Source organism: Glycine soja, chromosome 14, assembly GCF_004193775.1.
Source record: "Glycine soja cultivar W05 chromosome 14, ASM419377v2, whole genome shotgun sequence".
NCBI lineage: Eukaryota > Viridiplantae > Streptophyta > Magnoliopsida > Fabales > Fabaceae > Glycine > Glycine soja.
This window is the reverse complement of record NC_041015.1, coordinates 19,062,984-19,077,332: the sequence shown is the minus strand read 5'-3', so window position 1 is coordinate 19,077,332 and position 14,349 is coordinate 19,062,984. Positions and strand designations below refer to the sequence as shown.

General features: G+C 35.5%; 1 protein-coding gene across 4 annotated transcripts; it reads left to right on the top strand.

Moving 5' to 3' along the window:
* Positions 1 to 8,440: 8,440 nt before the first annotated feature.
* Positions 8,441 to 12,134, top strand: LOC114384841 (serine/arginine-rich splicing factor RSZ22-like). 4 transcript variants are annotated; one of them, XM_028344650.1, is made up of 7 exons: positions 8,441 to 8,576; positions 8,755 to 8,857; positions 9,283 to 9,371; positions 10,594 to 10,801; positions 11,179 to 11,283; positions 11,610 to 11,655; positions 11,810 to 12,134. In XM_028344650.1, the coding sequence occupies exons 2-6, from the start codon at positions 8,769 to 8,771 to the stop codon at positions 11,641 to 11,643; spliced, it is 525 nt and encodes a 174-aa protein (XP_028200451.1). In that variant the 5' UTR covers positions 8,441 to 8,576; positions 8,755 to 8,768; the 3' UTR covers positions 11,644 to 11,655; positions 11,810 to 12,134. The 4 variants fall into 4 exon arrangements, with proteins under 4 accessions (XP_028200451.1, XP_028200449.1, XP_028200450.1 ...); XM_028344648.1 differs by having other exon boundaries at positions 11,170 to 11,283; XM_028344649.1 differs by lacking the exon at positions 11,610 to 11,655.
* The last annotated feature ends 2,215 nt before the right edge of the window (positions 12,135 to 14,349 follow it).

The window sequence follows — 14,349 nt, the reverse complement described above, 5'->3', positions numbered from 1 at the left end:
ATGAGTTAGACAAAGAAACAAGAAAAATAAAATTCAGCACAACATAAGAAATCTTATGTGACAAGTGTCATGACTAGACATGACTTCTATGACAAAACTACAATAGGTGAACAATGTTGGATCAAGTGGCCTCAGAATAATTAAGAAGGGGGGGTTGAATTAATTATTCCTAAACCTTTACTAATTAAAAATTTACTCTTCTAAGGCTTTTACTTATGTTGTTAAGAGAATAAGGAGTAGAAGAGAAACTTAACCAAAAGTAAAAGTGGAAATTAAAATGCACAGTGGAAAGTAAAAGAGTAGGGAAGAAGGAGACAAACACACAAGAGTTTTTATACTGGTTCGGCAACAACCCGTGCCTACATCCAGTCCCCAAGCGACCTGCGGTCCTTGAGATTTCTTTCAACCTTGTAAAAATCCTTTTACAAGCAAAGATCCACAAGGGATGTACCCTCCCTTGTTCTCTTTGAACAACCTAGTGGATGTACCCTCCACTAAAACTGATCCACAAGAGAGATGTACCCTCTCTTGTTCTCAGTCAACAACCCAAGTAGATGTACCCTCTACTTGTACCACAAAGGATGCACCCCCCAATGTGTTAAGACAAAGATATCAGGCGGTTAAACCTTTAATACTTTGTGAATGGGGATACAAAAGAATTCTTAGGCGGTTAGTCCTTTGAACACTTTTGTATAAGGAATGGGAAGAATCAAAAGAATTCTCAAACTGTGTCGTTTTGAATTCTTTGACAAGGGAGAAGGGGGACACAAAAGAATTCAGGCGGTTAGTCCTTCATTCTTTTGGAAAAGGGAGAAGAGAGACACAAAAAGAATTCAGGCGGTTAGTCCTTGGCGAATTCTTTTTGGCAAAGGGAAAAGAGATGAAAAGAATGAATAGCACAAGTTTTCAAGGTTTAGAAAACCAGAAAACTTTGGAAAGCTTTTGGCACAAAGAAGAAGAAGAAGTTAAAAGAGATTCAAGGCTTGTAAAGGATTGTATAAGATTGATTGGAAAAGTGTATTGAAAAGCAAATCAAAGCCTTGCTTTTATAGACTCTTCATGTCTGGCCAAGAGGACCATTTAGAAGAGTTATAACTTTTAGAAAAAGTTAAAACCAATTTGAAAAAGTCAAAAAACCATTTGAAGAGTTACATCTTTTGATTTATTCAGAAACAATCACTGGTAATCGATTACCAAATCAGTGTAATCGATTCACATTTGAATTTGAATTTCAACGTTCAAAGGCACTGGTAATCGATTACCAAAACATTGTAATCGACAGTTTTTTGAAATCAATTGGAATGTTGTAAATTCATTTGAAAACTTTTTCAAATCCATTTTGTTACTGGTAATCGATTACAACAATCTGGTAATCAATTACCAAAGAGTAAAAACTCTTTGGTAAACATGTTTTGAGAAAAATCCATGTGCTACTCAATTTTTGAGAAAACATTTTCATACTTATCTTGATTAAGCCTTCTCTTGATTCTTGAATCTTAAGTCTTGAATCTTGATCTCTTGAATCTTAATTCTTGAAATCTTGATCTCTTGAATCTTGATTCTTGATTCTTGATCTCTTGAATCTTGATTCTTGATTCTTGTTTCTTGAAATCAACTTTCCTCTTGAATCTTGAAGTGTTCTTGATTCTATCTTGAATATCTTGAACTCATTCTTTGATTGACCTTTGAGCTTTTTGTCATCACCTTTGTCATCATCTTTTGTTATCATCTTTGTTATCATCAAAACATCTTTGAATCACTCTTTATTCATCATGAAGCTTTGCTTCTACAAACTAGTCACTCTAGATTTTTGAGGTTTTCTTCTACTTTAATATTTTTGTAAGAATTTTATGGTTTAGGTTTCAGCCACAAAAAAGTAGCAAGACAAAACTCAAAGGAACCTAAACTCAACACAACTCATGGTTCAAGAACATGAACAAGAAATTTGAACCATAGAAAATCAAATCTAGCTTCTATAGCAAGATTAATCGGTGGAAATTCTAAAGAATCATGTTAACAACATTTAGCACAAGACATGTGAGGAGACACATGGAGAAAAATGAAGAAACAACAATGGCGGAGAAGGAAAAACTGAAAATCAATGGAGGTTTAAGGAGCACCTACTTGAAGCTCTTATGCTCTGATTACCACTTGATGGAAGCTTGCTTGTGGAGCTTCTATGAAGGCTGGATCTTTGAGCTTCAATGAGGTCCTTCAATGGTGATTTTCCACCATGGAGATGCAGCGGAAGACAAAGGAGAAGAGGTGAGAGGAGGCGCCATCTACTAGGGAATAAGCAATGGAAGAAGGAGTTTCGCCACCAAGAATGTGCCTTGGATAAGAAGCTTGGAAAGGATGCTTCAATGGAGAAAAAGAAAGAGAGAGAGAAAGAGAGAGGGGGAGCATGAAATTGAAGGAGGAAAAGCGGGAGAGAAGTTGAACTTTGAGTTGTGTCTCACAAGACTCTCATTCATCAAAGTTACAACAAGTGTTACACATGCTTCTATTTATAGACTAGGTAGCTTCCTTGAGAAGCTTTTTTGAGAAAACTTCCTTGAGAAGCTTCTTTGAGAAAAATTCCTTGAGAAGCTAGAGCTTAGCTACACACATCCCTCTAATAACTAAGTTCACTTCCTTGATAAGCTTCCTTGAGAAGATTGCTAAAGAAGCTAGAGCTTAGCTACACACACCTCTCTAATAGCTAAGCTCACATCCTTGAGATGAAAAGCTAGAGCTTAGCTACACCCCCCCTAAAATAGCTAAGCTCACCCCTATGTCAAAATACATAAAAATACAAAAAAAGTCTCTACTACAAAGACTACTCAAAATGCCCTAAAATATAAGGCTAAAACCCTATATTACTAGAATGGCCAAAATACAAGCCCAAAAAGAAGAAAAAACCTATTCTAATATTTACAAAGAAGAGTGGACCCAACCTTGGCCCATGGGCTCAAAAAATCTACCCTTAGGTTCATGAGAACCCCAGGGCCTTCTTTAGCAGCTCTAGCCCAATCCTCTTGGAGTCTTCTATCCAATACTTGGGGGTAGAATTGCATCAGCTCTACAGTCTATGCACATCCTCCAAGTTTCGTCTTTCTTCGACACTAGAATAACCGGGATGACACACAGACTCTAGCTTTCTTGCACCCACACCTTCTGCATGAGGTCTTGCACTTGTTTCTTAATCTCCTCAGTCTCTTGGGGATTGCTTTTGTAAGATGAGCTATTAGGCAATGAAGCTCCTGGAAGGATGTCAATTTGATGTTCTATGCCTCTTGAAGGTTGCAATCCATAAGGAATCTCCTTGTGAAAGACATCTTTAAATTCTTGCAATAAGAGTTCAACACTAGGAGAAAAAGAAATAGTTAACTCATTAGAATTATTAGCAGAAACTTTGTTGTCTTTGCAATACAGTAAATAGAGCGGCTCACGAGCAAGTAACACTTTCCTCACTTCACTCGCCTTTGCTAAACAATTAAATTTTCTCTCATGTGTATCACTCTTCTTTTTCCTATTCCTCTTTGGTGCTTCACTCTTTTCTTTCTCTTGTTCTCTCTTTTCTCTCATTTTGATTTGGTCATCACACACTTCTCTAAGGAATAGAGGTTTAAGAATAATTTTCTGGTCATGGTGCTAGAAAGAAATCTTGTTGGTGAAACCATCATGCATTGCTTTGGTGTCATACTGCCATGGTCTTCCTAACAGTATATAAGTTGCCTCTATTGGAACCATATCACACAACACCCTATCATTGTATCTTCCAATGGTGTGACACACCTCAACCTGCTGAGTCACTTTTACCTCTTCATCTTCACTAAGCCACTGAAGTTTGTATGGCCTAGGATGAGGCTTAGTATCCAAATTCAGTTTGGACACTAACCTGGAACTTGCAACATTGGTACAGCTTCCTCCATTAACAATTAAAGAGCAAAGCTTACCATTAATTATACATCTAGTGTGGAAAATATTTTCTCTTTGGGTGTCATCCAGTGGCTGCATCTAACTTCCCAAGAGCCTTCTCACCATTAGCATATCACCTTGCATAGCTTCCTCCTCAAGCTCTTCTTCCACTTCTTCTTCTTCACTGATTTCAAATTCACCGGTGATTTCTCCATCTGCCTTCATGATCATGGTCCTCCTGGTTGGACATTCAGAAGCAATATGTCCACTACCTAAGCATTTGAAGCATTTAATGTTTTTGGTAGCAATGTTGGATGATGAGGCAGAATTATGCTTGGTTCCAGCACTGGACGCTGCTGACTTTTCATGTGGAGACTGTATTGATGGACTGGATGAGTTGCCTCCCTTCTTCTTGAATTTGTTGGTCTAGTTCTAGTTGAAAGTGTTGGATGAGTTCCTTCTTGCTGCACTTTTCCTCTTCAGCTATTGTTCAACCCGGACTGCCTTATGCAGCAAGTAATCCAATTCCACATACTTCGGTAATTCAACAACATCTTTAATGTCAGGATTTAGGCCACTTAGAAAATGAGCCATCGTGTCCTCAGTTTCCTCTTCAATGTTGGCCCTTACTAGTGCCATCTCCATCTCTTTGTAGTACGTCTCCACAATCATACTTCCTAGGGACAGCCTCTGGAGTTTCTGTCGCATGGTTCTACTGTAGCTAGTTGGAACATACCTTTTTCGCATAACCCTTTTCATCTCAGTCCATGTATCTATCTCCCGCCCTTCCTCTCTCATCATCTTTCTTTGATTTTTATTCCTCCAAACAAGGGCATAGTCTGAGAATTCTGTTGCTGCTAACTTCACTTTTTGCTCTTCAGTATAATCATTGTAGGAGAATATGTGCTCAATTTTCATCTCCTAATCAAGGTAGGCGTCTGGATTACTCCTGCCTTTGAAAGGAGGTACATTGAGTTTTACTCCCTCAATTTTGTTCTGCCCCTCCATTCTGTTTTGCCTAGGTCCATCATTGCCCCCCTGTACCCACCATAATGTCTTCCAGCATTCTGATTCAGTTAGTTCTCCAATCCTTCAATTCGTCCATAGAGCTCTTCATTGTTACGGTTCAGCAAACATTGCATCTGTGTAGTCATCATGTCCAGTAACGAACGCTGAGATTCGTCTAGTTGATGATATTCACCACCACTGTCACCAGCTCCTGCCATAATTAAGGAACAGAAAAATTTGCAGTAATTTAAATAAAGGTTTCAGGATCTCACCACACTCTACTCATGTGTTTCTTTCTTTGATGGAAGCACATTTCGTGTTTGATGCTCTCAATATAGGCTTTTGTGTGATGTTTTTACTCTTGCCTTTTACCACTCACTCCCTCTTAAGTTCCTAGATAAATCAAATTGGACGCAAGGTAATATGAATTCATAAGATTTGAAAGGATGTTATGAATTTTAAGATTTTAAAGGAATCCATGAATTTTTAAATCATTCAAAATTGTAGATAAATATCTCTGAATTTTGCTAACCTAACACCTTAAAATAAAACCCATCATATACAAAGAATCCTAAACTTGTTACATAACAAATCAATTTCCCCTAGCATATTTATAAGCACAATAGGTTCATTCTCCTTCAATCATCAATCATGTTAATTATATAAAAACTATATACCACAATATCTACCAGTAGTATGGATACTTGTAGTCATTTCCACAATAACAATCCCACCAAACAAAAAACATGTCCAACAATTGTTTCAAACCTCATTTATATATTTATCCACTTATACATGAATCAACTTCTCACTTCATTAAAACTATATATTCTCATGTTCATATATATTCACGTTCGTTTATATGCATAAGGACATAGTCAAGATGTCATCCCAAATTCAGAGAATTGAGAAAATCTCTCATATCATACTTCCAAGGCATGTTAACCACTGGTCGAAAGAGTTAAAAAAATTATGAATGTTTACCACTTTCAACAAAAAGACAGAGGATTATGTACGATGAGAAAAGAAAAGAAAGAAAGAAAGTCTCATGAAATATTAAGGGTTTGAGCAAGATTGTTTAATGTGTATTTTTTCATAAAAAGTTATGAAATCCATTAAAATTCATCATAAGAAAGAATCCATTGAAATTTTTATACTTTTAAATAGCATAAGATTTTATTTTTTTAAAAGTTGTAAAAAATCTTAATTGAATACTAACAAACTTTATTGAATTTCTTAAAAGAATCCTAATAGTCTTGATTGAATACCACAAGACTTATTTCTATTATTTAATTTTTTTTATTAAATACCTCAAAAAATTATTAAATTTTTTTTAAAAAAATCCTTTAAAATCCTAATTGAATACATCCCTTAAACAAGTGACGTTGCAAGTTGATTCCACTGCTGTTGTCAATAACATTTCTAAAGATATTTGGGAAATGCTAGGGGATGGAGATTGATTAAGGAGAAAAAAAGTCTTCTTTCCTTGGATTGGCTGGTTCAGGTTTTGCATGTGTTAAACTCACTTAAATGCAAAGTTTGAAAACACGAACTGATCCGGCCTGTCTGATCGGTCGAATTGCGACCCAGTGGCTGGATCAGGTCGAGCCTGTTGCTAGATCGGGCTTGCTTTCAACCCAGAGAGACCCGAAGTGACTCAACCGGGTCTATGGTCGAATCGGTGACCCGTCGACCCAGACCGGGTCATTTATCTTTCTTTTTTTTCCTTTATGGAGTGCAAAATGACATCGTTTTGATTTCTAGGTTTTTGATTTTAGAAAGTTTCTCTCTTTGTTGCAGGCTCACAGCTTCTCTCGCAATCACAGCTTCTCTCATGGCGTCGTCCTCTATCTTCTAGCATTCGTCATCTTCTTGTTCTCGCTTCATCACAGCTTCTCTCGTAGCTTTTAGGTTCCTTTCTCTCACAGCTTCTCTCATGACTTCATTGTCCATGCTCTCTCGTCTAGCGTCCGACTTCCCAAAGGTATAATCCTTCTCAAAACTGCATTTGCTTCTTCTCTCTCGTCAAAGCAAAGATTGTTGTCACATGTTTTAAGGCAAATATGGATTTAGGTTTTTTTTCATTTTGTTCTTTCATATTTTTCCAATGTTTGTGATTGTGTGTGACTGTGCATGTGGTTTGGTAGGTTTGCCTGAGAGAACTTAAGTGTGGGTAACGTGCATCACAAAGAGGTGGATATTGTGGTCATTATGGTGGTTGCCAGCCACAACCCCTTAAAACTGCAAAATTTGTGAAGTTGTTCATCATGCAGTGATGTGATTAGTTGTTCAATACGATTGTGTAGGTCAATTTTTCCTTGTTGGGGAAAAATGTTTGCCACTTTACTATGCTTGAGGAACTCAAGCTTGCAATTTAATTAGAAATGAATTCTTATGCAGACTTCTTTTTAGTATTTCTACCGCATAACATGGCAGATATGCTGTCACTATAATTTCAAACCTTTAATTTTGTATTTATACTGTATAACTTTTATGAAACAGGCCACTAACAATGTCTTTTGCCGTACATTATCCAATTCATTCCAACACTAGGACATTCATTCAAATATGATTTATGTGTTCTTATAAAAAAATGATTTATTTGATCTGTAAGGACATTTTGAAGCACTAAGCCACTAACTACTTTTTTTTACTTCAAAATTACTATTACTCGTTTAATAGTCCGTGCTATTTTCATGAGGTCCCTAATGTCAGTGGTATTCTAATAAAATGAAAAAAAAAATCTCTTTATCTTCTTATGAATTGTCAATGAAACCCATATAATGTTTGAAGGGATTATAGGTTGTCAATATAATGTTGTAGGATATGTTATAAAAGGATTGGAGGAACTACTATAGTTATTTTGGTACAACTGCAGGTAGTGGACAATTTTTTGTTTATGTATTTTGCAAATGGGTTTGGTACCCTTATCTAATGTATAACATTTGGCATGTGAATGTATCGTAGTTAATTATGTGTAAGAAAATTAATTTTTTTTATTGTAAATTGAGTCACGTGAGTCAACTAATGATGCACCGAATTGATCACTGACCTAATAATCTAGTGATATGACTGGATTAGTTATACAATGTTATGAGCCTGTATTGATAACAAACTTAAGAATACTCTATATACAATATTATGAACCTACCTAGCTTATATAGTATGTAATAATTATTGGTTAGGAGTAACTAACTCAACTAATTCCCTGCATTTAATCTTTGAATTATTTCAAACAACATGTTTATGAGAAAGGTTATGCGTGCGACGATGCCTTAGCCAATATGGCGTGTGAAATGTAACATGCTAATATTGTTATTTTTTTTAGCAAGTTCCTAGCAGCTTATGCTATCTGATGCTTTCCTGGGAGTCTCCCTTCCTAAAATTGTTCTTGTGTAATTTTTTGTTTTTTGGCTTAGGTCTAGTCTATTTAAAAAAATATCCAGAAAAAAAATATAACTATTTATTTTTATTAAAAAATCTTTTTGAGTTTAAACACTCTTAAAAAAACAAATAAAATTTAAACAAATGTGCGTGACAGATATCAATTTTCCCATATTATTCACAGAAAGGAAAAAAGGGCCCTATAAAACTAAACGCTCCCCTTCTCGAAGAGGCCGCTCGCTCTCTAGGGTTTTTCTTTTTCTCTTCTCACTGCATCGCTTCAGGTTCAGATCTCTCTTCTCAGTTTCCGATTTTCCTTTTTACTTCGCTTTCAACCCCCTCCTTTTCAATTTCCCCAATCTTTTGAAATCTTTCTTCGAACCCTAAAAACATCTGTCCCCGATTTTCGTTTCCCCTTTGCAAGTTCACCGTTTAAATTTAATTAATTTTCTTAATTTTCAGGTTCTTCTGAAAAGATGTCTCGCGTGTATGTTGGTAACTTGGATTCACGAGTCACCGAGAGAGATCTCGAAGACGAATTCCGCGTTTTCGGAGTTATTCGGAGGTAAATTAACACGCTTTAATATTTTACCCTCTCAATTTCGTTGTGGATACTTCTATTTCTCTGTTTTGGTTGCTATGATTTTTGTTTGGTTTTGCTGATTAGGTTTATTTTGAAAAGAATATTGATTTTGTGTTAAATGGATATTTTGTTGAAGACTCATTAAATTTTTCCCCTCAAATTTGTTTTGGACACTTCAATTTCTCAGTTCTTTGTTGAAGGGATTTTTCTTCTTTTTTAAAAAAGCTGATTTTGTGTTTAATAGATACTATGTTAAAGACGCTTAAAATTTTCCCCTCAATTTTGTTTTGGACACTTCAATTTCTCAGTTTTGTTGCTGTGATTTTATTTTTTGTTTTGTTCTACTATTAGGTTTATTTTGAAAAAAAATGATTTTGTGTTTAATGGGTACTATGTTATGTTTGCAGTGTTTGGGTTGCACGTAGACCACCTGGTTATGCTTTTATTGACTTTGATGACCGCAGAGACGCACAGGATGCTATCCGTGAATTGGATGGTATGTTCAGAAGAATTATGTTGTTGGAATGTAATAGAATTAAAATCAAAATTAAATGTGCATAGATATGTTTATTTACAACATTCTTCTTATCTGCTAATGTATTATTGTTTTTCCCCCATGTTTTTTTCCGGTTGATATGTTGAAGGGTTTTCCTCAACTAGCTAGTTAAGTCTTCTTTTTGGCCTATGGGGCAAGCAGATGCTGCTCTCTCTTTCTTCTACTTCTGCCTTGGCCTGCAGTAATGGTTTTTTCTTGGTTGTGTCTTCGTCAAAGTCTGCTGCTTTGTACAGTTTGACTACTTCTACTACTACTGCATGTAAAGAGAATTAAGAATGTGAACACAGGGGATTTGCACTGCTATCGCGAGCTACACTTCTGTTGCATAATGGGTTTGTTTTATGAGATATGTGCTTCTACACTTAACCTATGGGGACCATGTGCGTGCTGCCTCTGTGCTGTATATGTTCCCTGTGGGCAATTTGTGTGCTCCAATAAGTTGTTAGCGACCAATGAACTTCTGAAAATATTATGGTAACACAATCATTGCTTTACTGAATGAACAACTATTGCCTGGATATGCCTTTATGATGATACTGTATGCCCGTGAATAGTGCTGTATTTTAATTCATGCATTATTTTTTTTCCTTCCACTTGGAATTGAAACCATCAAGAGGATCGTAGTCTACAAGGATTTGTTGCAAATTTTGTTCTTGATATACTCATGATGTCATTTGATCTGGATAGCATGCCTAGTGCAATAAGGTTTGGTTATTGTTATTGCAGTAGTACTATTTTCTCAGTGCTTATTTCAAGTGCATATTATCTGCATTTATTGTGAAACAAGTGATCCACATATCTAATTATAAATTTGTTAACACAAGCTAATCTGGGCTTTTCTTAATTGTTTCATGTTATTGATTACTGATATTTCTCTTAATCCTTACTGGGATGGCTTCCTTAAAGTTTAATGTGTTTGCAGGGTTGTGGTGCAACGCCACCAATGTTTCCTGTTTAATATCTATCTGTCTTTAAGCTAATGGCAATGTGATGTATTTTTGGTTGAAATTGTTTCTCTTTTAGGGTTTAAACTTTAAACTTTACTGAATACAGCTGCTGCTTTCATACAATTTAGTGTAGAAAGCGTAGCTACTTGGATTACTATTAGTTTTGTGTCACTTTTTTATTTATTGGGCCTTTTCATTTCTATTCTATGGAGCAGGCAAGAATGGTTGGAGGGTTGAGCTTTCTCACAACTCTAGAGGTGGAGGTGGTGGTCGTGGTGGTCGCTCTGGTGGTTCTGATTTGAAATGTTACGAGTGTGGTGAACCTGGTCATTTTGCTCGTGAATGCCGCATGCGTGGTGGTTCAGGAAGACGCCGTAGCCGTAGTCCGCCCAGATTCCGTAGGAGCCCAAGTTATGGGCGAAGGTCAGATTGCTTTCCTTTATTCTTTTGATCCTATGTGGGCATTTGTATTTTTAGTATTTTCCTGAAGATTATTTTATATTTTATTTGTCTTTAATGATATGTAGTGAAAATTGTTTGTTGATCCACCTACTTTCATAACAAATGTGATTTGTGGTTTGAAATTTAACTTTTTGTTGCCTGTAATTATAAGTAGGTGAACATTTGAAAATATGTTAATATTTTGTTTTTAAGAATTTTGCTATTCCATGACAAAATAGTACTTTATCATCTATCTTGTAATTAAAGGGTTGGGCGTGTTTGTAGGTTGAAATAATAGTTTATCTTATAAATCTTTATGTTCTTTTCTCACCTTTCTTATGTATGACTAGGAGTTACAGTCCTCGTGGGCGGTCCCCTAGGCACCGCAGTTTGTCACCTCGTGGACGTAGCTACAGCAGGTCTCCTCCTTATCGTGGGCGTGAGGAGGTTCCTTATGCTAATGGGTAGGTTTCTTCTGTCTGGAATTATGTTCACCTTCAATTATATTATTATTTGGTCAAATATGTTTTTTTTTCTAGGTTATTTTTTATCACTGGGCTAGACCTGATTTTTAAATATGCATTTTATTCTATTATGTTGTAAAATGTTTCGCTTAGTTAATTTTTTGTTTGAAAAGATTATTTTTGGAGAGCTAAGCCTACTTAATTTGTGTTCAAGGAAAGAATACTGTTTTTTACTTTGAAGTGCCAAAAGGGCATCATCTTGCTTTGGATCCCCTGTTCATATGTGACACTGTACTTTGTGTGATATATTTAAAATGTCTCTGTAGCAAAGGACGGAAGAATATTAGGCATGATGAGTGATGACTGGAGTAGGTAGGATCTGAATTGTTTTTTCTTTTTCTTTTAAAGGCATCCTACATGCCACATCATTTCCTTTTTGCTTGAGTTTACAAGTTATTAGTTCTGCTATCAATATTCATTTTTGCGTGTTTGTACTGACATGTGATGCTCTTCTAAAAATATGCAGAAATGGCCTTAGGGAACGACGCAGAAGCAGAAGTTGATTTTGAGAGTTTGGTATTGGGTATCTGTGATTGTTAAGAGAATAGTGAGATTTTGTTAATTTAGTGGTGCTTTGACTGAAGTATGAGTCTGTTTTGTTGGGCAAGGCCCTGAGTTTCTACTCTTGGATTGGAATAGTTAGTTTATTTTATGTCTCAGCTTGTGTTGAATTTATCTTTGCTTGTAGTTTCATTGCAGGTAATGATCTTGTTAAGGTTGTTGTTACTAGTTTGTTAAATATAGTTCCAGATCTTTCTGCACTACATTAATATGCTTTCCTTCTCTGTTGAGATTTCTTCTGGTACTGTTTCATTGGTTTTGTGCTTCATTCACTGGGATGTAGTCCCCGGCTGCCCTTCTTTGGGTTATAGCTGGCAACATGCTCCTCGGTTTCATTGGCTCTCACTGCCTGTGGTGTGTAGGTGCACGAATTCTATTGGCATTTATTTATTTTTTTCAACTTGTAAGGAGTTAATAAACTGCATCAAATATTTCTGGGAGGTACTTATATCTGTTCTACTGGAATTGAACTTTTGAACTTTTCTACGACATGTGATTTTAAATGTAGAACTCAAAGGGGAAATGATTTTCTTAATAGATAAGTGAAAAGTTGATTTGGTGACTTATAGATTGTAATTCCTATGTTTTTTTAAAAAGCATTGAAAATTATTGTCTCCCCTTGCTGGCAATAATACTTAAAAATGAAAGAACTGCTTAATTTTATACTTGGAAAAAATACACATCTTCATTATATTTTCTGTATTGATGAACAAGAGGGGGATAGTCTTTTTTTGTTGAGGTCCATTCTAAAATCTCAAATAGATTGTTAGTTTTCTTTGTATAAAATATCGGTTTGTACTGAACAATGCTCCAGACCAAGTTTCAAAATTCATTATGAAGGAATCTCAAAACGGCTCAATGCTCTGACGACTTCTAGCATGCCATAGGAGAAAAAGTCTTGCACGGTGCCAAAGGATTATGAGCTGTTGGATTTCAGATTGAAATAAGGAATGGGTGGGGTTTATTGTGTATTTGTTGTTTGGAGAGAATTTTAGAAAATGTGGGTCTCGTTTAAATAGAGAACACATAATAGGCCGTCAAAAAGATCAAAATGAATATGTTATATTGTTGACAGGTCACTTAAACATGGGTAAAATTGAAATTAAAATTGAAATTTCAAAAAAATTATTGAATGTAAAAACTGGAAAGAAAAAGAGAACATAAGGAGAAGTATTGAGCAAAATGTTCACATCTTCAATGTAGCATTGGGTTCCATCTCTGTGCAGATTAAATAAGTTTCATTTTGCATACTACCTTTCTTTTCCTTTTGCCTCATTAGACCTGCAACGCCCATTCCTTTCTACCTAGTCCCCGTTGATTTTGGACGCCTGATGCCTGATTATGATTGATATTTGTTATGTTTTTTTTAGGTTTTATTTTACCTTGGATGAAGCACGAAAATGTATTGGATTCAATTTTTGGTTTTTTTCTCCTTTGGTTGTATTAGGGTTTATTTTGTCTTCGTGAAGTACATGAATACATTGAATCCAATTTTTTCCGTTTATCCCCTTTGGTTGTGTTACCTTTTTGTTGCCTAGTTGTTTCGCTAGCTAGTGACACACGATGGCACGATAGTAGAAGTGGAGATGAGTTTTTCTTTTGTGGTTTGCTGTTTGATTGTGATGAACTTCCATTGTCATATGCTCTTCTGATGACAATATTACATCAAATTATGTGGAAGAGCAAAAAAAATATTTAATTAAATTTAATTACATTTTTGGATATTCAAATTATTGTTCTTCAGCACAATTTGATGTAGTATCGCATCAGAAAAATATCGATAATGGAAGCCTATCACAATCGGATAACAAATCACAAAGGGAAAACTGATCTCCATTTTTACTATCCTGCCATAGTTTGTCACAAGCGAAACAATTGGACAACGAAAAGGTAACACAACCGAAAGGGATAAATGGGAAAAATTGGATCTAATGCCTTCTCGTACTTCACCTAAGACAAAATAAACCCTAACACGATCAAATGGGATAAATACCAATAATTGGATCCAATGCATTCCCATGCTTCATCTAAGATAAAATAAAACCTAAAACAAACACAATGAATATCAATCATAATCAAGCGTCCAAAATCAATTGGGACTATGTAGAAAGGAACTGGTGTTGCAGGTCTGATGAGGCAAAAGAAAAAGGAAGGCAACATGTAAAATGAAAATTATTTAGTTTGTACAGAGATGGAATCCAATACTACATTTGAAGATGTGGATTTTTTATTTCCACGTGTGTAAAAAACTTTACCAATTCTTTATGTTAAAAATCCAATTTTCTTTTCCACATGTTACCTATTTAAACAAGATCCTCATTTTTTGAAAATTTTCTCCAAACAACAAATACACAATAAACCCCATTCATTCCTTATTTTGAACTTAAATCCAACAACTCAGAATCCTTTGGCACCATGCAAGACTTGTTCTCCTATGGCATGCTA